At 34.3% G+C, this 25,489-nt stretch overlaps 1 protein-coding gene across 1 annotated transcript; it reads left to right on the plus strand.

Moving 5' to 3' along the window:
• Nucleotides 1–16,595: 16,595 nt before the first annotated feature.
• On the plus strand, nt 16,596–21,374 carry LOC139112659 (uncharacterized). The gene is made up of 2 exons (XM_070673737.1): nt 16,596–16,609; nt 20,231–21,374. The coding sequence occupies exons 1-2, from the start codon at nt 16,596–16,598 to the stop codon at nt 21,372–21,374; spliced, it is 1,158 nt and encodes a 385-aa protein (XP_070529838.1).
• The last annotated feature ends 4,115 nt before the right edge of the window (nt 21,375–25,489 follow it).

A 25,489-nucleotide genomic window follows, 5' to 3' on the forward strand; every position in this document is an offset into this window, starting at 1 on the left:
CGCGAATTACTGTGAGGCCCAAGGCCCGTCGTATTCTCCGACTCCGATCGCATCACCGAACCGCCTTCCTTCGTTTACCTCTCTTACTCCTCCACCGGTTCCTCTCCCAAGTTTTTCGCATTCTTTCTCTTCTTCTTTCTCTCCTCTGCCTAATCATCGATACCGACATTTCCTTGACCAAGTAGCAGCCAAATATCCTCACCCACCTCGAGAAACCCCGAAACCTCAATCCTTCTCTCCTCCAGCCTTCAAATCCGAATTCAAGTTATCCGATAACGATCCCGTCATTCACGTTTATCATCCCGATCATCCTATTCCTTTCATTCTTTCGGAATCACACCTGTCAAATTTCTATTCTCCTCCTGTTCCTTAGCGTCTTTGTGGATTCTAATAATAATATTATACTATTAATCAATTTTGTCAATAACATCATTTATACATTTTTCTATTATAATCTTACGAAAATATACTTGTTTTTGTTTTTTTTTTATAAATCTGACTTCTCTAATTATTTTAGCTTTACGTCGCACCGGCCCAATTTCTGATAACAGGTGATTCTTTTATCACCTTATCAAAATAAGCGGCCACCGGTCACGCAGCTTAAATAAGACGTCATATTGTCTCTCGAGACATTAACTCTTATCGTAGCTTTTGGTGTGAACGGTATCTCGAGTACACTATTTGTTGTGTATCTCGAGATTTTAAGGTCAGTTACCCAGACCTGCCTCATTTTTTTCCTTCTATCTCTAATCATCAACAGCTTGAACGTAACAATATAATGTATACCATTTAAAAAAATTATTTTTTGAACCGTGTCTAAATCGTTCTTAATATTATGTATAGGTCGAGTAGCGATATACGTATCGTCTGTAAATATAGAGGTATCTATGATAATATGTTTGCCATACGTTACTGTATATTTGGCGCCACATGTACGACATTTTGAGCTTACGTTTCTCATGTTGTCAATGGCATGTTGTATGTATTGAAGGCCTTGTGTTAGAAGAATATCTACATTTACGCTACATATTGTAGTTTGCCGTAAATCGGTGTAACCGCACGAGCACGATTTTTTTAAAGTGCAGCAGGGCTCATTTTTGAATATATGTTCTGCTAAATGAGCGACATTGCAATTAGCATTTAATCTTTGCATCTTACGCGTGTATGTTGTAACTGTAAGTCACAAAATCACAAATCACAAAAATAGTAAATCACAAAATAGAGATAAATCTTGCAAGATGGAAACTCGCTTATTATAATCTGCAGCAGTTATTTTTCCCTTATTTAAAATAGATTGAGCTAATTCGAAAATATTGTCGGTAGACGATTGTACAGTCATTGACAGAAAGGTTGCAACACTTGAAGTTAGGGACACGATTTTAGAAATAGAAATTTGATGTGAATCACTGCATTCGCTTATGCGGCGCTTCACACATATCAAGCTAATGTTTTTTTTTTTCGAGGAATTCTTAATATTTATAATAAATTTTAATAATAATTATAATAAATTTTACTAAAAACATTTAATACATAAATTTAATATAACATTTAATACATAAATTTTAACATTAACACATTTAAAAAATAACATAAACATTAATATAACATTAAACATAAAACATAACATAACATAACATTTAACATATAACATTAAACATTTAACGTAATAAAAATATATTATACACAATTTTTATACATTAACATTAATTTAATAAAAAATAAATACAACGGATGGCTTTTATTGCACTCATACTCTTTCATACTGCATTCAATATCCATTTACTCATATAATTAACCAGTCGTTCAATCGAGAGTTGTTATTCATTCATTCATTCATCACGCAAACATGTGTTTAATAACGCGTAGCAGATCCATTTTTTTCTATTACTTCATCCAATCTTCGGGGCATAGAATCAACTTTGAAAAAGTTGTGGTTTTGCGCGGAGACCCTTCCATTGCTCTAATACATGTTGCGCAAGCCTTTCTCGCTCGATGCACTCCTGAATTGTCTTGAACAAAGTCTATAAAAAAAAAAAATCGTTATAAAAATCGTTATATTCCATTCATTTATATTCCATACCAAATGCTCTAGAGCAAAAGCCATCCGTTGTTCTTCATGTCGTTAACATTTTTTTTTGTGCAGGAATCCGGTGATGCATGCCATTTTCGTAAAGCCTTCTATTAATTGTCCGTGTTAAATATGGCATTTCAAGTGTAGCTTTTAACTGTAATATTTAAAAATTATAAATATTCTGCTAAATATTATGAATATTTTGAATGTTGCTATCATTGATATTTCTCGTAATATTAATATTACAACATACTTGACTTGTCAATTGAAAACCATTTGTCTAATTGCATTCAACATCAAGTTGTCTTGCTGCAAATCAATGCACCTCCGTCGCCCGGGAATCGGCTTCGGATTAACATTGTTATGTTGCTCATTTTGTTTTAAAATTCGATAAACCGTAGTTCTCTAAAATACAAATGTAGATTATTTAAAACAAAAACAATTTAATTTAATTATTTTATTAAATAATAACATCAAAATAAAGTTAATTTTTGCAAATAAAATTAATTTATTAAATTATTATCAAAGTATACTTATATCAACGATACAAAATTGAGCTATTTCGCTTATTTTAAAGCCCGCGTTATGGTATGCCACCATTTCTTCTCTAATATTTAACGGAGTTGGTTCTGGCATTTTCAAATAAATAAATATATATATATATATATATATATATATATATATATATATATATATACAGGGTGTTTGAAATAAGGTTTCCTTCCCGGTAACTGTAGATAGATATCGGGAATACAAATCGAAAAGTCAGATATCATTTAGTGAAATTCGTAACCGTTACCGAGTAAGAAATTACTGAATTTTGACGAATTAGCGCGGAGCACATAATAAGTCGGGCGCGGCAGGTGAGAGCGGGTGGGCCTTAGGGAGAGAACGGGGGTGAAACGCCGCGCGACAATTGTCTATCACACCACGCGTTGACTCCTCCCACCCCCACCCCACAATTGTCGCGCGGCGTTTCACCCCCATTCTCTCCCTAAGGCCCACCCGCTCTCACCTGCCGCGCCCGACTTATTATGTGCTCCGCGCTAATTCGTCAAAATTCAGTAATTTCTTACTCGGTAACGGTTACGAATTTCACTAAATGATATCTGACTTTTCGATTTGTATTCCCGATATCTATCTACAGTTACCGGGAAGGAAACCTTATTTCAAACACCCTGTATATATATATATATATATATATATATATATATATATATATATATATATATATATATATATGTTACGCCCGGTATACGGAGCAGCATGAAGCTGCCGGCTCGCTCCGAGGTTTCGGTTCCCCGTTGCCAGGGAAACGAAGATTATTATTGGTTAAGAAATGACAGTTCTGCCCGTGACTTTATTCGGTGCGGATGTCTCTGTATTTGGTTAAAGTTTGATTAAACCTTTATCGTTCCTTTTTCTTAAACCGTCTCTTTTCTTTCGCGGAGTCCGAGTGCCGCGGGTGAGAGAGTCCGAGAAGAGTGAGCGTGAAGCGCGAACGCGGAGACGTTCGCTGACCCCGTTCCCGGCGTAACAATATATATAGTATATAATATGTATAAATATATATAAATCCCAATATATTTATATAATTTTATAAATGTAAATGTTTTTTCATTAGCAACTGTTTTTGTTTTTATTATTTAATAAAATAATTAAATTAACGATTAAATTAGAAATTTAATTAAATTATTTTATTGAATAATAAAAACAAAAACAGTTTTTAAATAGCAACAGTTGCTATTGAATAAACATTTTTGTATAAAATCATTGCATAATTGGGATTTATATATATTTTTACATATTATATACTATATATATATATATATATATACTATATATATATATATATATACAGGGTGTCTCACCCCATGTGTCGAATCCGTTAGGAATAGATAGAACTCGGGTAGACAAATAAGAAAGTCCCACACCATTTTGCAAAATTCTCAATGGTTATTGAGAAAAAAATTAATTTGTCTAGCGCAAGAGCGATAAGGAAGCCACGCGTGAGTAAGCGCGACAGGTGACGGCGCCATTCCTAGCCATTCGCCTGTCACGCTCACTCGCCCGCAGCTTCCTTGTTGCTCTTGCGCTAGACAAATTCTCAATAACCATTGAGAATTTTGCAAAATGGTGTGGGACTTTCTTATTTGTCTACCCGAGTTCTGTCTATTCCTAACGGATTCGACACATGGGTGAGACACTATATATATATATATATATATATATATATATATATATATATACTATTATATACTATATATATACATATTTATTTGAAAATGCCAGGACCAACTCCGTTAAATATTAGAGGAGAAATGGTGGCATATCGTAACGCGGGCTTTAAAATAAGCGAAATAGCTCAATTTTGTAACGTTGATGTAAGTATATTTAGGTAATAATTTAATTAATTTTATTTGTAAAATTAACTTTATTTTGATGTTATTATTTAATAAATTAATTAAATTAAATTGTTCTGGTTTTAAATAATCTACATTTTTATTTTAGAGAACTACGGTTTATCGAATTTTAAAACAAAAAGAGCAAGATAACAATGTTAATCCGAAGCCGATTCCCGGGCGACGGAGATGCATTGATTTGCAGCAAAAAAATTTGATATTAAATGCAATAAGACAAAATGGTTTTTAATCGACAAGCCAAGTATGTTGTAATATTAATATTACGAGATATATCAATGGTAGTAACATTCAAAATATTCATAATACTTAACAGAATATTTATAATTTTTAAATATTACAGTTAAAAACTACACTTGAATTGCCCTGTTCAACACGCACCATTAATAGAAGACTCCGCGAAAATGGTATACATCACCGGATTCCTGCAGGAAAAGAAATGTTAACGGCGCGACATAAAGAACAACGGATGGCTTTCGCTCTAGAGCATTTGGTATGGAATATGAATAAATGGAATATAACGATTTTTTCTGACAAAAAAGTCTTCAGTACGGATAAGAATGGAAGGATGACTTTGTGGAGAGCAAATGGAGAAAGGTACGCCGCGAAAAATATCCGTTTCCGACAATGTTATGGATGCATTACGCTAGGATTTTGAGGATGTATATCTTCGCTGGGTCCTGGTCCGTTGGTGCAAACAACACCACATATGAACAGCAAAGAATACATTCGCATATTGTCCGACGTAATGATTCCATACATTGCGGAAACTTTTCCTGGCGTACCTTTTATAAATTTTGTTCAAGACAATTCAGGAGTGCATCGGGCGAGAGTTGTCCAGGAGTGGCTGGCTGCACAACCCAACCTTAGGACGTTGAACTGACCAGCTAAATCTCCTGATTTGAATGTTATAGAAAATCATTGGGGTTTAATAGTGCAAAAATGGGACCCTCAATTTCAACGAACTCGAGAAAGACTTGCACATCATATGTTAGAGCAATGGGAGGGTCTCCGCACAAAACCACAACTTTTCCAAAGTTTAGTGGATTCTATGCCCCAAAGATTGAATGAAGTGATAGAAAAGAATGGATCTGCTACGCGTTATTAAACACATGTTTGCGTGATGAATGAATAAATGAATAACTCTCGATTGAACGACTGGTTAATTATATGAGTAAATGGATATTGAATGCAGTATGAAAGAGTATGAGTGCAATAAAAGCCATCCGTTGTATTTATTTCTTATTAAATTAATGTTAATGTATAAAAATTGTGTATAATATATTTTTATTATGTTAAATGTTTAATGTTATATGTTAAATGTTATGTTATGTTTTATGTTTAATGTTATATTAATGTTTATGTTATTTTTTAAATGTGTTAATGTTAAAATTTATGTATTAAATGTTTTTAGTAAAATTTATTATAAATATTAAGAATTCCTCGGAAAAATAAACATTAGCTTGATATGTGTGAAGCGCCGCATAAGCGAATGCAGTGGTTCACATCAAATTTCTATTTCTAAAATCGTGTCCCTAACTTCAAGTGTTGCAACCTTTCTGTCAATGACTGTACATCGTTTTGATATATTTTGTGCGTTGCAATGTCATTTATTACTAACTGCAATAATGAAAAGCACAAGTTTGCTGCAATGTTATTGTAACTACTCCTTTTGTAATAGGTTTACATTTACTGCCATTGAGCATTAGAGGTAAGTTGAGTGACTTTATATTTTTTAAGAAATCCCACTCTGGACATTTGTCTAAGTATGATGGCTTACTTCGAGTTTTAGCGATAGATTTTACATCTTGACATTCATTTTTAATACCATTTAAACGTACCAAACCGTGTCAGTTTTCAGTAATGTTCCAAGTGTATTTATCGTTACAGTCATTCAAACTTTTTTTGGAGTCGACGATATTATTTTCATAATTTTTTACTGACCCGTTTAATGATTCTTTTATTTCGTTATTGCTATTTGTGATAAGCAAATTATTTGTGTCCTGTTCGTAATAACTTAATGAAATTTTATTTTTAGCGTCACCAGTAGAATTTTCGCTATTTTTGTCTCTTTCATTGCAAGCCAAACTGATTTTTGTATCAAGGTATTCCTAATGTTCAATAACAAACTTGTCAACTCTTATTGGATAACGATTTTTGAAACCACGACATTTTAGATCGAAAAACTCCGCTTCTACAGAAGAAGAAGTGGCAATTTCTTCAGATGTATTGAAGTATGGGCGCATTATGCCTGTCCATATGGGTAGATATGGCAGTAAACGTTTATTTATTTGTTTCGCAAACTGTACATTGTAACAAGCATTTATAATGTTGCCGTTTTCTGATTCTGTTGCAATCTTTTGTGCAGAATCCAGAATAGATTTACTCTATTCTACCCAATTAGTAATATCATAATTGGTTTCGTGAATATTAAATTCAGTTTCTGAATTTTCTTTATCGTCATTATCGTCAATTTTTTCTTCTTCATCCACAGCTATCATAATTGTTTCAATTTTGTTATTGATATTGAAGTTACCTTTTATTACATTATCTAAGTAACTCATACGCAGATCAGTAGGCACTGCTTTTCCGTCATTTGTGCAGCCTATACCTTTGCTTAACGCTACAATTAACATCGACTCCATAAAGGATTCTAATTCTTTGAATGATACCATTTGATATGACTGGCCAATGCAGCGTAAATTGAATGCTCGCACTTTTTTATCTTTGGTTTTTAAGCATTTTCACTTAGCTACCATATTAATTAAGTGACTAACATCCAATCGAATGTAGCAACTTGGAATTACGCTATTGTTACCTAATATTGTAGTCATGTTACATTTCTGTAAATAATCTCGAAAGTCAACGCATTTTGCAAAAACGTTCGACACTTCAATCAATATAGCCCATCCTAAATCAGACACAACACTACGCGGAACAGGAATATTTTTAGCGATAATGTTCCATAAGAAAAAAAGAAATAATTATAGATCGATAATCGGCCGAAATCATTTGAAATACCGGCACACTGCCGTCTTTGCTTACGAGTACGCACTGATATAAAAATATTGGAGGATTTTGAGATGATTTGCGTTTTACCAAGCTACCTGTAGCGTCAATAGTTCAGAAGGCGTTTCGATCACTTTTACATCTGGTTTTGTACATAAGTTGCTGTTCAGGCATCCAATATATGCAATAAAAAGGTAATAAACTAATGCTGATAATTGAGCCTGCGTACTTACCATATTTTGCGTTATGTAATAAATTTAAAACAGGATTACTAAATACTAACCCATGCTGTTTTAGTAATTTTTTTTCTTTTGCTTTTCGCAAAACCGCAGAAAAAGGGAGTATCGGAGGATTTTTGTCTCCAAAATCTTTTAATCGCTTCGCTTCTTCGCGGCAAAAAGTAATAGCATCTTTGCGCTACTTAATCATGGCATCAGCTACCACTCCACGTCGTTTACCTTTGAGATGCCTTTTGTTTATATTAGTATGTAATTGTAGACATAAGTTTTTTATTTTACATTTAAATATTACATCAGTGTCATTCACTGGCATTTTGAATAATAGGCATTTGATTGTTGCAGCACACTCTACACAATTACTTCTGCAGTATACGTAACAACGCGCTTCATTACTAATATATACTTTATGTGTTTTAAAACTAATAACGCAATCAAGCTTTTCCTCCTGCCAAAGCTTTTCGGCTACGATATCAGTCCAACCAGATTGTAAAACCGAATATACGCGATTATTATATAATTTTTTTATTTTCTTCATTAACTGCCATTTTTCCGCAGAAATAATAATGTTAAATTTTTTGGAATGTAAAATTTGAAAATCTGAAGTGTTTATAGTAGAACTGTTTGTAGAATCGCGAGCGTCACTGAATTTATGTCTATCTTTTGGATTAATATTAAAATGACGCTGCAAAATATCATTATATCCATTTCGATTTTGGCGTACAATGACATAAATATGTTAGACTGAAATAATTGAATCACGTTCACGCATTTTATCTGAAATAGTACTATAAACACGCGCAATTGGTGGATATGGTTTTCTGTCATTGTCAAAAGTACGATAATCGTCTTTTAATAGCATTTCTAAAAGAATCGCTTTGTCGTACATGATTATTAATAATTAAAGAAAAGATAAGTAAAGGTACCAACTTTTTTATAATTTTAATGAGATATAGAAAAGATCTATAAACACGCAAGTAATTTGCAAGCGGAAATTTATAACGTTTTGATATAAACGATGCAGGCAGTGACACTCGGTTCGAATCGCTACTAACATAAGACGCAGTCTGTGCTCTCTGTAGTTCTGACTTTCTGATATTTCTACCCGTTACCAGTTAACAGTGTTTATAGGTATGGGTGGAGGCACGATTGTCTCGTCTCGAGCCGATACGATAACAGCCGAGTCCGCTTTCGTACCCCCACGCGTCGGTTTAACAATAAGACAATCGTGCTCGGCTGTTATCGTATCGGCACGAGACGAAACGATCGTGCCTCCACCCATACCTATAACAGTGATGGGAATTTGGCTCCCAGCAGCAGCCGGCCCGCGTGAATCGCGGGCACATGTTTCTTTCCAGGTTGTGATGTATCTTAGAAATATTATCATTTTAATTGTTTAAACAATTAAAATGACTACTTTTCGATTTTTAAACAATGTATCGGAAACCCCGAGTTAATAGCAACAATCGAGTACTACCAAAAAACTGCTAGGAAATGCCAGCACCTCATCACACTTTACAAACATGAGGTGCTGACAATGAGTTTAAAAAGTTGTTTAATAATTTTAAGTCGGCAGTACTCGATATAAAAAGTATCAAGAACTATAATACTCTTAAAGTACTGTAAAATCCCGTAAAGAAAATTACTTTTTTTGCAACTTGCGGTGCTACGGGAAGTTAGCACCTCATTTTTTAAAATGTTATTTTTTAAATGTAAATTATCGATACTCTGTATAACAACTATAAAGAACTCTAGTACTCTCGCGGGTGCTAATAGTACTGTAAAATATTTTTCGAAATTCTGAAAATGAGGTACTAACTTCACAGCGGCAGGAAAATGTTGTTTATACAGGGTGTCCCGGTTGATGTAAAAAAGTTCTTAGTTGTAGGTTGGGCTTCCGAAAATAAGTAGAAAAGTCCTCTACGGTTTTGTAAGTTAGGCGTTAATAACCGAGAAAATAACATTTAAAGGTTTGACGCCCCGCGTGCGAGCAAAAACGCGCCGTTTGAAGCTACCGAGACGTTAGTGGACCTAGAGGTGTGGCTTATCTTACTCTATTCACAAAGAAATGAGTAATCTATGAATCTCTGTAAATAGAGTGGGATGGGCCACACCACCACTCTATTTACAGAGATTCATAGATTACTCATTTCTTTGTGAATAGAGTAAGATAAGCCACACCTCTAGATCCACTAACATCTCGGTAGCTTTCAGCGGCGCGTTTTTACTCGCACGGGGGGTGTCAAATCTTTAAATGTTATTTTCTCGGTTATTAACGTCTAACTTACAAAACCGTATAGGACTTTTCTACTTATTTTCGGAAGCCCAACCTACAACTAAGAACTTTTTTACATCAACTGGGACACCCTGTATATATATATATATATATATATATATATATATATATATATATATATATATATATATATATGTATATATATGTGTCAAAGAAAAAGAATTACTTTTTATGCAACTGGTGGAAAAGCACGTTAAAAGCACTGCTGTGCTAATTATAATTAATATTACAAACGTACTGCATATGAAGCCCATGGAAATTATACTTATATTTTAGTATACGTAACGTAAATACAAACTAAAAAAAAATAAAAATAATTATTCAATGTGTTAACATACTCGTATAAAGATAAAAGGCTATCTTCTTATAAAAATTGAAAACATGCACATTCAATGCAACGTTGTACTAAATATTGTATTGAATGTGCAAGATCTCAACTTTTATAAGAGGTTAGCCTTTTTCTCTATACAAGTAGTTATGATGAAGTACATATGCAACACGTACCGGTTTCGTTGGTTTCATTTAACAGCAGGAACATATAAGAATTGTAGGCAAGCACGTTGAACGCACTGCTGTGCTAATTATAATTAATATGACAAACGTACTGCATATAAAGCCCATAAAAATTATACTTATATTTTAGTATACGTAACGTAAATACAAACTGAAAAAGAAATCAAAATAATTATTGTAGGATGCATGAGTTTTCCAAAGTGAAAATGAAGTATGTGTTGGGTGCGTGTGGGTGAGTGCGTGTGAGTAGGTGCGTGAGAGAGAAGGAGAGAATGATTCCCGCTGGGAACAGATCAACGACGCTCGACGATAAGAGCCGAACGACGTCGAGTCTTCACCGAAAATGTATGTATGTATGCGTGTGTGAGTGTGAAACAAATGAAAAAATAACAATCGTCGTCGCTGCTGTCGCTAAGAGAGCCAGTAGCCGCAGAGACGTATAAGACACAAGATCTTGAGATTCTACTTACGAGCCACCGAACTAAATCTTAAATAAATATATTAACTAACTATCTTAAAGTATTTCCTCGTTTGCTCCCTACAAGCGAGGAAAAGTGGGGGCTCGTCGCCGGGATTTGGCCAGTTCGGTAAAAAAGTATTGCGGATCTCAAGAGATAACGACGTTGTGAGTTTTCTGACGATCAAGACGAGGGTCACGTGAGAGTCACGTACCATTGCTGAGAAGACGACAAGAACATTAAGACGAGAGTCACGTGAGAGTTGCGTGAGGACATTGTGTGAAAACGACGAAGAGAGTAACGTGCGAGTCGTGTGAGAATAACGCGAAAAAACTAACGAGTGCGACTAACTAAAATAAGACGAGCAACATGGGTATCAGATACGCGAACGACTTGATCGTTGCAGAATTGAAAGAAAGGCTGAGGGCTTTAGGAAAAACCTGCACGGGTTGCAAGAGTGAGCTGGTGTTGCGACTAAACAAGACGGCCCCGAACGGAGAGTGGAACGAAGAAGCGCCAGAGGTCCAGCCTACGGAGACGAACGACGTTGCCGATTTAGCAATGAACGACAAAAGTGACTACGAATCTGTGACGCCAGCGGAACAATCTCGTAATATGCTTGCTCTAGAACGAGAGTTAGAAGCATTGAGACAAGAGATTACACAGTTGAGGATGCAGCCTGCCGCGCAAGGACGAAGCGCGCGCATCGAAGTAGAGCCCAGGGCCGTATCACTTAGGATTAATATAAATTCCATCGCCGAATTGCTGAGTACATTTGACGGTACAACAGGTAATTTTGAGATTTGGGAAAGACAACTGAGACTTCTGAGACGAACCTACCGACTAGATGACAAACACGCAAGAATATTAGTTGGAATGCGGCTAAAAGAAAAGGCGTTAGAATGGCTGCACTCGAAATCTGAACTGATGGAAATATCCGTGGAAGCTTTGATTTGTGAGCTCAAAACTATGTTTAACCATCGACCAAGCAGGATAATGCTACGGAAAAAATTTGAGGAACGCACGTGGAAGAAAAATGAGACGTTTGCAGATTACATGCACCAGAAGACAATTCTCGGGAACCAGATTCCGATTGACGAAGAGGAACTTATTGAGTATATTATAGACGGCATACCCGATCGTACATTGAGAGATCAGGCGCGTATTGGCGGCTTAAATACGAAGACGGCGTTGCTTGATGCATTTGAACGGATCACCCTGTGGGACAAGAAATATTCGACGAGAGGCGACGAGGGGAAGACGCTACCCCGAACGAGAACAGACGAGGCTAGCAAAGCTGGAAGGAGTGAGCGGAAAGAAGCATCATCTGGTGAAAAGAAGCGGTGTTTTAATTGCGGCCTGCCTGATCATCTCAGCAAGGATTGCCCTACGAAGGAGAATGGCCCGAAATGTTTTAAGTGCGGAGGACGAGGACATATTGCGAATAAATGTACCGAAAAACAAGAAGCGACAAAAAATAGTTTAGTAGTAACGCAGATAGCGCAAGCGAAATGTAGTAAAGAAGTTGCGGTAAACGGTTATAGTACGAATGCGTTGATCGATACTGGGAGCGATTTATGTATTATGCGCGCAGATTTATATGCCGATTTAGGATCTCCTCAATTAGAGCATAAAGAAACGCGATTCAGCGGCGTAGGATTAAGAGAAAATGTTGCGCTTGGACAGTTTCGTGCGGAATTAACAATCGATAATTATTCTTATCCTATTTTAATTCTAGTTGTTGCTAACAATGTAATAAGTCATAAATTTTTGATTGGCATTGATTTTCTAAATACTGTTGAGTTATGTATGAAAAATGGAAACGTGATCATCAAACCGATAAAAGAATCTGTTGTAGAAAGTCGTGAGAATTTGCCTGAAATATTTCAAATTAATTTAGAGTCCGAAAAAACTGATACTACAGATATTACGCATATTTCTGATAAAAAACATAGATCAATTGTCGAAGATCTTGTTAGCAATTACTCTCCTAACAAAGTCAGAGAAACCAATGTTAAGATGTCAATTGTTTTGAAAGACGAGGTACCGGTGTACCAAAGAGCCCGACGTTTGTCTCCAATAGAAAGAGAAAAGTCAATGAGCATATTAGTGAATGGATTCGCGACGGCATTGCACAACCTTCCCTCTCTGATTATGCAAGTCCAGTAGTTTTAGTTAACAAAAAAGACGAAAGCACGAGATTATGTGTTGACTACAGGCAGTTAAACAAGAAAATTATACGCGATAGATACCCGCTTCTCCTTACAGAAGATCAGTTAGATCTTTTACAAGATGCAAAGTTTTTCAGTACTTTAGATTTGAGAAATGGGTTCTTCCACGTACCCATAGATGTTGAAAATCGAAAATACACGACGTTTATCGTGCCAGATGGGCACTATGAATTTCTTAAGGTACCGTTTAGACTTTGTAATTCTCCGTCTGTGTTCCAACGTTTTATTAATGATGTTTTCACAAATGCGATACGCGAAAAAATTGTTTTGACTTATTTAGGCGATTTGATAATCACTTCAGCGGATGAAGATACCGGTATAAAAGATCTTGAAATTATTTTAAAGATAGCAAGTGAAGCAGGATTAAACATGAATTGGAAAAAGTGCAACTTTTTACATACTAAAGTAGAATTTCTTGAACACATAGTAGAGAACGGACGAGTATATCCTTCCATTCGTAAAATAGAAGCTGTACATAAATTCCCAGAGCCGAATAGTATAAAGCAAGTACAAAGTTTTCTTGGATTAAGTGGATATTTCAGAAAATTTGTGCCAAAGTATTCATTTATAGCGCGACCGTTGACAAATTTGCTAAAATCAGATGTGAAGTTTTATTTTGGAGATAAAGAGAAAAAAGCGTTTGTTGATTTAAAAAACATTTTATGTAATAAGCCAGTATTGCGATTGTACAGAGTAAATGCAGCAACAGAATTGCACACTGATGCTTCGATTGATGGATACGGTGCTATCCTTTTGCAAAAAAGTGACGAAGATAATACTTATCATCCAATTTATTATTCTAGCGGTAAAACTTTGCCTGCTGAACGACGTTATACGAGTTATGAATTAGAGGTGCTTGCGATCGTAAAAGCTTTGATCAAATTTCGCGTTTATTTACTAGGAATTTCTTTTAAGATAGTTACTGACTGTCGCGCGTTTACGTTAACTATGCATAAAAAAGATTTGTGTGTGCGAGTAGCACGATGGGCACTTCTCCTGGAGGAATTTTATTATGTTATCGAGCATAGGCCAGGAAGGAATATGACGCACGTAGATGCGTTAAGTCGTAATCCGATTTTGTCTAGTATGCTCATAGACGAATCCGAAAGTTTGACTGCGAGATTCGAACAAGCACAAGATGACCATGATGTAAAGAAAATGTTTGACGCGGTTAAAAAGAAAAACATTGATAGTTACGTGATAAGAAATAATTTGTTATTTAAAAAGCATAATGGCGAATTTCTGTTGTTCCTAAGTCGATGCATACACAGGTTATAAAACAAGCACACGAACGTGGTCATTTTGCAGTAGCTAAAACTGAAGCGTTATTATCTAAGGATTATTATATGCCAAATGCGAGACAGAAAATTGAAAAGATAATTAAGAATTGCGTAGCGTGTATATTAGCGGAAAGAAAGTATGGCAAACAAGAAGGATACCTAAATACTATAGATAAAGGTGAACTACCTTTAGATATTTACCATATTGACCACTTAGGACCATTCGACGAAGAAAAGTTATAAGTATAATTTTGCGGTTATTGATGCTTTTTCAAAATTTGTCTGGCTTTACGCTACTAAAACAACGAATACGGCAGAAGTGTTAAATAGACTTAAGAAGCAATCTACTATTTTTGGAAACCCGCGTAGAATAATCTCTGATCGTGGTACTGCATTCACGTCTGGAGAATTTGAAGACTATTGTAAGACAGAACGCGTGGAACATATCTTGACTACGACTGGTGTTCCTCGTGCAAATGGACAAATAGAAAGAGTGAATCGAGTTCTCATACCACTGTTGACAAAACTTTCAGATCCTAAGCGAGAGGATTGGTTCAGATTCTTAGATCTGGCTCAATTATATTTAAATTGTACGTCTCATAGAAGTATTGACACAACGCCATTTTATGTAATGTTTGGTACACACGCGCGTTTGCGAGATGATCCTCAAATCCGTGAATTGTTGGAAACGGAATGGATTAATAATTTTCAGAACGATCGCAATGATCTACGTGAACAAGCGCGAGAAAATATTGTAAAGATTCAGCGAGAAAATCGTATAACTTATGGAAAAAAACGTAAAGCGGTTATAAAGTATAAAGAAAACGATCTAGTGGCGATAAAGCGAACGCAATTAGGCCCCGGTCTAAAATTAGCTAACAAGTTCCTTGGTCCATACATTGTAACACGAGTATTGCGTAATGACCGATATCTTGTACAGAAATCAGGCGAACATGAAGAACCTATAAAGACGTCCACGTCGGCTGACTTCATGAAACCATAAACAGAATATGTAAGCAACAATTCTGACTCTGAGAGCGACGATGAAGACGTTCGAGGACGAACGTTTACGCAGAATGGCCGAGTGTAGGATGCATGAGTTTTCCAAAGTGAAAATGAAGTATGTGTTGGGTGCGTGTGGGTGAGTGCGTGTGAGTAGGTGCGTGAAAGAGAAGAAGAGAATGATTCCCGCTGGGAACAGATCGACGACGCTCGACGATAAGAGCCGAACGACGTCGAGTCTTCACCGAAAATGTATGTATGTATGCGTGTGTGAGTGTGAAACAAATGAAAAAATAACAATCGTCGTCGCTGCTGTCGCTAAGAGAGCCAGTAGCCGCAGAGACGTATAAGAGACAAGATCTTGAGATTCTACTTACGAGCCACCGAACCAAATCTTAAATAAATATATTAACTAACTATCTTAAAGTATTTCCTCGTTTGCTCCCTACATTTTTATTTCTTTTTCAGATTGTATTTGCGTTGTGTATACTAAAATATAAGTTTAATTTTTATGGGCTTTATATGCAGTACGTTTGTCATAATTATAATTAGCACAGCAGTGCGTTCAACGTGCTTGCCTACAATTCTCATATGTTCCTGCTGTTAAATGAAACCAGCGAAACCGGTACGTGTTGCATATGTACTTCATCATAACTACTTGTATAGAGAAAAAGGCTAACCTCTTATAAAAGTTGAGATCTTGCACATTCAATACAATATTTAGTACAACGTTGCATTGAATGTGCATGTTTTCAATTTTTATAAGAAGATAGCCTTTTATCTTTATACGAGTATGTTAACACATTGAATAATTATTTTTATTTCTTTTTCAGATTGTATTTACGTTACGTATACTAAAATATAATTTCCATAGGCTTCATGTGCAGTACGTTTGTAATATTAATTATAATTAGCACAGCACTGCTTTTAATGTGCTTTTCCACCAGTTGCATAAAAGGTAATTCTTTTTCTTTGACATATATATATATATATATATATATATATATATATATATATATATATTACAAAAAGTATCAATGCATTTTTCAGCTTATGTGGAATTAAATTATACATTTGTTATGCCAAAGGACGTACAATATATTTCTAAAAGACGAAACAATCAATTAATTAATCGTGCTTATAATTTATGTGAAAATTCAAACTTTGTAAAATCAGTGTTGCCATATATAGAATGTAATAGAATTATTGTAGGATGTAACAATGAACTACCATCTGAACTCGAATCTTATTCAGATAGTGTTGATTTTGATAATGGATTTCATAATTTATCTCTTAGTAGTATAGAATTTGATGTAAATAGTATTAATTATGTGGAATTAATTAATGCTACTCCTTCAATTCTAATTGAAGGAGTATCATTATCAGATTCTGATAAACAGCAAAATTTATTGAAAGACTTACGTACGTTTATAATTAATCGTAACATTCTACATTGCGCTGCAAATGAATTACTTTGTATTCTTAAAAGAAATGGTTACCTAAAATTACACAGGTTACACAAAATTACCTAATGACGTTCGATCTGTACTTGGAACACCACGAAATGTGTCTGCACGCATTCGATCTCTTGGCAAGGGTTATTATATTCATTTTGGTATTTCTGATCTTGAAAAATCAATTCTGATGTATTCTTCATTTATAAAGAGAAGTAAAGTAACATTAAATATAAATGTAGATGGTCTACCACTTTGTAAAAGTTCTACAAGTCAATTTTGGCCCATTATGGGATCATTACAAGATATACATGTTTACACATCACCATTTATTATCGGGGTGTATCATGGCATGTGCAAGCCAGAAAATGCAAATCAATTTTTATGTTACGTCTCCGACTCCGCGTCTCTTTTTTTCGACGTATATTAAAATTTTAGTTAAGGGGAAGGAAGACCGTAGTCCATTGTAATAAAAAAAAGAAGGAACTTCAGAGCCTTTCAGAAGATAATTCAACAGACGTCCACATATTCCGGGACAATTTGTTGCGTGAAAGCATAAAAAACATGCAACAAATTGCAAACGGGCGCCAACGAATGTCAGACAAAGAATTTGTCTAGACATAACACAAAAAAATCAAAATTTAAGGGCTCATAAATATTTCAAGTTTGATAACCTGTCTGTCACAGGAAAAGAAAAAATAACTTTTTTCTTAAAATTGTAATTGCGTACGGATTCTGAGCTTTAGAAAAACTAAGGGCGCGAAAGGCCCGAAATTACCGGAGTATGTGGCGCAGGCAAAGGCAATAAAGCCAGGTAACCATATGTTGTATGGAAAGTAAAAGTTACCCTACCATCTCTCGATGGAAATGATAGAAAAATTCTGGAAGGCTCGGAAGGGGTAACTCGTTGAAGCGGGGGTGCTTCGTAGGCATATTACTTCCTTAAAACCAATGGATTTCGGGAACTCCTCACCAAAATTTAGAAACTAAGGGGCGAAAACTTAGAAGCTTAAGAAATAGAGAAGGGATGAGGTGCAAATGCCCAATAATTTTGAGATAGGAAAAGTGGAGGAATAAGCTCTGCAAATGAGAAATTAGAATTTCAGAAAAATGAAAATTCGGGAAAAGTCCTCCCCTTTTCCGAGCTTATAAAATCTTGTGCTCAGGCTGAGCACGCTCTCTTGCATCTCAGCCACAAACCGAATCAGTTTGCTTAAATCTAACGTGAGTGTTTTGAGTGTGCAAGTCGATCCAAAAGCTATCGAAGAAGCCGTTTGAAGATCTCCTACAAAGTAAGTTCCAACGTTTTAATATGTATCCTGGCGAAAACACGATTCCACTAAATATATTTCTTAATTAATTGTTTCCAAGTGTTATCTAAGAGAGAAAGAAATGTCCGAGTCGAGGCTCCGCGGTTTTGATTCTGTTCTGATTGTTCCCGTGATCCGTTAAATGTGCGAGAATACCTGCTTCCGAACACCGGTCGAGACATGCTGTCGAATAACTAGCGATTTTCTGTGGTTAACGCCGCGAAGTATTGCTGGAACTTTGGCGACTGTTCTCGGCTAAAGAATCGGCAAGCGATTCTCGCCAAAGATAGATTACGCGGAATCTCTCATGGGCGGGTCGAGGCCTTCGGAATTCGTCGGTGACGAATCTCTTTCACTCCATTGTTATTAAACTTTCCAAAATTCTGTTCAAATTAAATTAAAATCAATTAATAATTTTAGTGAAATCTCACAATAAGAAAACCTTGAAGAAAAGTCGGGCGCGACGGAATAAACAAATCAAAAACTTGAAGGAGCTGGTCCGCCGCTTCTTCATTCAATATCTGCTCGCGGCGGCACCAAGCGAGGAGGTATTCGTCTCTCCCGCGTGCCACGAGGAGAGACCTTGGTCTCCTCGTCCGGGCCCTCCGCCACCATCACCTATCCACAGCGATCCGGAGCCGTTACACGGTTATTTCCCGGAAGAAGAGGAGAGCTTAAATAATTCCATTGCAAATCCTATCAACGAGGTCAATTTTTCAAGTCAGTCCACGGAGCCGGGATCGGAACAATTCCGCCCCACGACTCCTTCTTATACCCCGAATTCTTCCCTCGTCTCCGAGCCACGGTTTCCCGGAAATGAGCCAAGAGCCTGCTCCTCTCCTCTCTCACCACCTCCTTTTCCCGCCGAACCTGGGGAAGCCGAATCTCTGGGCGAAGATGAATCTATCTCTCTCCCGGGAGTAGACTTCCCTGATCAACCTCCATCTCCGGTCCCGAGTATAGAGATCCTCGAAGAGCGTCCAGAACCAAGAGAGGTTATAGATCCTCTTCTGGAGCTCCTCCGCAGGGCCTGTACTCCGTGGACAGATCCTGTCCCGGAAAGGGCCTTCTCCATCGGCCCTGACCATTTCGAACCAGAGGAGATCAGGATTCAGGCAGCTCGGTCTGATCCTGATTCTCACTTTTTCATCTATTATCCCGGGGTGGAATTTCCTTTCCTGGCCCCGATGCGACTGATAGATTTGGTCTTTCCGAGATCCACAGCGAGGGTGGTGAAGATCGAGGAAGTCACACTGGACTAATTATTTAAAACAGTCACACACACACACACACACACGCTCACACTCATGTATATAATGTAAATACTCAACTCCGTTATGTTATTATTTAATTTTTTATGTAAAAACTTTCACATTATTTTTATATCTCAAACGAGCTGATTGAATTTTTCTAAATTGTTTATTTGTCTTTGTATGGATTATTTTTAATTTTGTAATTAGAGTCATTTACTTAAAATTAAATTGTTAATTTTGTGTTATTCAAATCGTGACTCAATTATTTTATTATTACCCTAAATTATCCTGTCTAAGCGATCAATCACGCCTGGTTCTATCCCAGAGAATAAGGATTCATTTCCTTTCTCTAAAAAGAACCACTTACGCGCTCAATTGAAACCCGAAAAATAATCTGCGCGTAAAATTGTGTAGATTCAAATTTCGAATCACGCATAAATTCGGTGGTACGTCACTTTCCTACCCTACCGGCAAAGTCCATTCCAAGGAATTCCTTCCAACTAATTAATTCATAAAAATTAACCTTCCTGACGTAACATTTAATTAATTTTATAAATGACTTTAATGTACTTTTACAAAATGATATAACTCTTAATAATATAAAATATACTGTTGCTATTGGCGCAATAATATGTGATGCGCCTGCTAGAGCGTTTATTACTTACACAAAACACCATTCAGGTTATTTTTCTTGTTCAAAATGTACTCAAGAAGGAGACTACATCAGATCGGTTGTTTATTTGGAAACTTGTAATACTTTACGTACTGATAATTCATTTCGAAATCGTACTCAGCCCGAACATCATACTGGTAATTCTATTTTAGAGAAACTTCCTATCGGTATGGTGTCACAAATTCCTTTGGACTATATGCACCTTGTGTGTTTAGGTGTAACAAAACGATTAATACAATTGTGGCAAAGAGGAAAAAAAAATTTCCGATTGTCGAAAGAATATGTAAATGCAATTTCGCTTTATTTAACGGAAATAATTAAACCATATATTCCATCGGAATTTGCAAGAAAACCTAGATATATGGAAGACATTGATAGGTGGAAAGCCACAGAACTGAGACAGTTTCTATTTTATACAGGTATTGTAATTATGAAATCCATATTATCGCCACTTTATTACAATCACTTTCTTTGCCTTAGTGTTGCTATACGAATATTAATTGATCCACAACTGTGCGTGACATTTAACGATTATGCAAAATTGTTATTATTACATTTTGTTTCAAATTATGGCAATATGTATGGTTATGAATATATATCGTATAACGTTCATAATCTCATTCATCTTGCTGACGATGTACTAATATTTGGTTCATTAGACAACTTTAGTTGTTTCAAATTTGAAAATTATATGCAGAAAATTAAGCAAAAATTACATCAGTCAGGTAAACCTTTAAAGGAATTAGCAAACCGTATATTTGAAGAATCACAACTTCCAATTCAACCTTGTAATGTAAAAAAATATCCTATTGTCAATTATACCAAAAATAATAAAACTTCTTATCTTCAGTTTGAAACTTTTAAAATTGCTAATAACAAATCTGATAACTGTGCTTTATTACATGATATGTCAGTCATTTTTATTTTGGAAATTTTGGAAGAGCACGGAAATATATATCTTCGCGCGCAATCCTTCTTAAATCTTGAGTCTGTATTTACTTCACCGTGTCCTTCCAAAAAGCTTGGAATATTTATGATATCAGATATTAATTCTTTTAATGTTATTAAAATTCCTGCAACACATATACAAAGAAAGTGCGTAAAAATAAAATGTTTTGATAAAAATAATAAATATGTGACAATACCAATTTTACATTTCAATAACTAAATACATTGTACAATAAGATTTAGTATTACATGTTTTTTTTTATTTTTTTGTCTTTAATTTAAAAAAAACATAATTTTCATCTATAACGATAAGAATGGTGAGTGTAATGTTTGTACATTTATTTAAAATTCAATTTTCTATTACATGAGAAACCCTGTATATGTATAAAATAATATGTAGTCGTAATGTGTTAATAAATATATCAACACGATATGAATTCATATATATACAGGGTTCCACATGTAAAAGAAAACTTCTGTTTCTTTTTAACTTAAAACAATAGTACAATATTATACATATTTACAGTAAAATAATTTATTACAGATATGTCTCAGACAATGACGGATTTTGTGGACAAAAATTACGCAGTAGTTAAATTTTTGTCGGATTGCTCTTATTCTGAAATTCCTATTGCTTGGCTTTCTAAAGAGGGTGAAGTTATGAAATGTTGGTGGCCGCCACGAAACGCAAATGCCGCAACTTTTATAACTAATTATACAAGTCCAAATACAATGACGTGGAGCTTACATGAAGTAGAATTAACAAAATATTGTTGTAAGTATTTTAACTTTTTAGTCACCTTTATTTTTATAACATATTTATTTATTAAATATATTTAAAAAACTACACTAAAACTTACTAACTACACTAAACTACACTACACTAAACTAAACTACACTAAACTACACTAAACTACACTAAACTACACAAAGTACACTAAAACTTACACTAAAAATTTTAAGTAATAACTGAAGATATTATATTACTTTCCTTTTTTTTACTTCATTAGAATCGGCTCGAAAAAATGCGACAAATGCAAATTATCAAACTACTGATGAAGAACAATGTGGGCGAGGAAAAAGGTCACACATTCCATATAGCCGATATAGCAGTGACGTTAGTAACGATGATGAAAGTGATTCTGTTGAATCTCAGAAATATAAGATAAAAGGTACATTTTTTATTTACTTTTATAAGATATTTTCAAAACAGAACGCATTAGGGCAAGAACACATACTTTCGTATGGCGTATTAAAAGAATTTTATTAATGTTATTTAACAGAGTTTATTTATTCCAGGAAAAGTAGTTCGAGATAGAGATTTGTCTTCAAGTAATATTGGATCTTTTATACCAAAGTGTCCCGAGAACTTTGGATTGAATAATAACACATTTGGTACAGTACCAAAAAGATGTCGTAATGAAACTTTGCCACAACAAAAAAGTTTTGCGAACAGTTATAATATTTTGACACTACCAAGTACAAGCCGTAGTGAACATAAAGGTAACACAAAATGATATATAATTTTGTCTATGTTTATTTAATACTTGTATTAATTAATAAAATAATTTTTAGAAAAGAAAAATTTAATTTTACCATCTAAAGAAAATATACAGCTTCAAGACATACCTGTAATTTTTGACAGTAAGTACTTAACTATTCATTTAATACATATATTGTGTATTTATGTATACATACGTGTATATGAAACACGCATAATCTAACAATTTTTAATTGCAATGTTTCAGTAGACAATTGTATTCCGGAGACTGCAATATCCGGGGAGTATAATATAGAGGACAAAGAAAATTGGAACATAAAACGTAAATATTGTTTAATTCTTTTGTAATATTTAATTTATAAAATAATTTAATTACATTATGTTTTATTTATTTGTATATAAATTTTAAAGAGTGCATGGTTTATTATAGAGACATGTGAACAAATGCTGAGGTTGCAGGCAACGACAAACATAACATTAATAGAAATAAAACAACGGTTGCAAAAAATAGAAAACATTATAAAAAGAAACGGATTAGATCCTGTAATTAATGACGGATTAATTACACAATTTTTACCTCTTGACACATTGGAGCGCATAAAGGAATTTGAGGAATTATTAAAAAATTCTGAAGAGGCAGTTGTTCAGTTCGTAAGTACATTTTATAGCAATTGTGTTTTATTTAAAAAATATTTGTTTACCAAAAATACTTTATTTTTACAGAAGGAATATTTACGGAAAACAGGAGGAAACAATCCTAAGGATAATATACAAGTTAATATACGAGTTATGAAAAAAATATTAACAATTAAATGTGCAATGTTATGTTCCATGAAAGGAATTCGAAACAATTTTCGAATTGGTGATTTACGTATAATAAAAAATAGTCGAAGTATGTAATTATTCACTAATAAACTATACGAATATTTTTTACATTTTATTAATGTTTTATTTTTTTTCAGAAGAACTAATTTCACGGCATGTTAATTTAACAGAAGCCGAGTTTGATAGTATAGTAGCAGAATGGCTACGTTTCGCAAAATAAAGGAAGGAAAACGAAGACAAAATAAAGGATAAAAATGACGAAAATAATTAGCGTTATGCGTAAAATATTTTAAGTAAAGTCCACAAAATCTGTTTATTATATGCTGATTATTATATGCTGTTTATTATATAGTTTGCTGTTTATTATATGCTTTGCCGTTTATTATATGCTGATTATTATATGCTGTTTATTATTGCGTTTATATATAAAAAAAATGTATTACAAAAAAGAATTTTGTAAAACACTTTATATTAATAACATAATAAAATTTGTTTAAACATTTACAACTTATGTTATACCATATATATGTTTTTGGCACATACTCTAATTTCAGAAAAGGTCTTTAAATTAATTCTAAGCGAAGCAACTGCAGAGATTGCTTCGCTTAGAATTAATTTAAAGACCTTTTCTGAAATTAGAGTATGTGCCAAAGAAAATTCGTAGATTAATGGTACTGCAAGATAACAGTCATGTTGCATCAATGTAACAAAGTTACAAGTTAAGTAACTGTTATATTAATGTAATATAGTTGGTATATACTGCAGTGATAGTTATGTAACATTTAAGTTGCATGTTATATTTATGAGACAAAAATATAACTTTCTATGAGTGGGAAATTACAACTAACATGGAGGTTGCAAATAGCGTACAAATTATATTGCGTGTTACATTCCGTTATATTTTTACAACATTGACGTTATAAATCTGCGTTTGCTAGGATAACAAGCGCGCTGCGCGCGGCGTAGCTTGCAATTAGAAGTTTGTTCTTTTCAACTGCACTACTAGTGTACACCATTTCAACAGTGCAGCCATAAAGAATAAACTTTATAATATCTCGATTGTTACATATAACATCAATATATTATTAAAATAACAATTGTTATACAAAATGTGACATTGTAGTTATATAATTGTTCGTTCATAATAACATAAAAATAACATAATAATGTATTTGTTACATTACTTTGTTATATTGTACATATGAAATAAATTTATGTAGCTGTTAGATAATTATAGTGTAACTATCCGTTATATTAAATGTTACTTCCAGGTTATATAATATTTATAATCTGTGTTTGCTGGGTAAATACACAACTTTCACCAAAAAGATTCAATTATTGAAGAAAAAACTTACTACATTAAACGTAGAATTTTTTAAATCACTGGGTTTCATTGTGTGTAACATCTAAAAATGGCTGATATATTGATTATTGATGATAAGCCGATCTTTGATAATAGTATTGTTAAAATTGAAACTCATACGTACAACCCATATGCTAACACAACGTTTGGATATAGTGATGAAATACGGATACCAATACAACAACAGGATTTGTATACGTTGCCATGTGACAGTTTTCTCTATATTGAGGGAAAAATAAAAATAAAAAAACCTGACGATAAGTTAACAGCTGCGCTAGGAAATAATTGTGTAGCGTTTATGTTCGATGAAATTCGTTATGAACTCAATGGTGTAGAAATTGATCGCAACAGAAACGTTGGAATAACTAGCACTCTTAAAAATTATATATCGCTAACATCTGATAATGCTGTGATGCTGCAAAATGCTGGATGGAGTGAAACATCAACTACGTCAGAAGGATTCTTTAATTTTTGTGTACCCCTCAGTATATTGTTAGGTTTCTGTGAAGATTATAAACGAGTAGTTGTCAACGCTCGCCATGAATTAATTTTAATACGCGCTCGCAATGATAATAATTCCATTATAGGAAATTCGAAATTAGAGCCAGAAATTGAATTGCATAAAATACAGTGGCGAATGTCTCAT

The sequence above is a fragment of the Cardiocondyla obscurior genome, unplaced genomic scaffold, assembly GCF_019399895.1.
Source record: "Cardiocondyla obscurior isolate alpha-2009 unplaced genomic scaffold, Cobs3.1 scaffold33_214576_698314, whole genome shotgun sequence".
Taxonomy (NCBI): Eukaryota; Metazoa; Arthropoda; class Insecta; order Hymenoptera; family Formicidae; genus Cardiocondyla; species Cardiocondyla obscurior.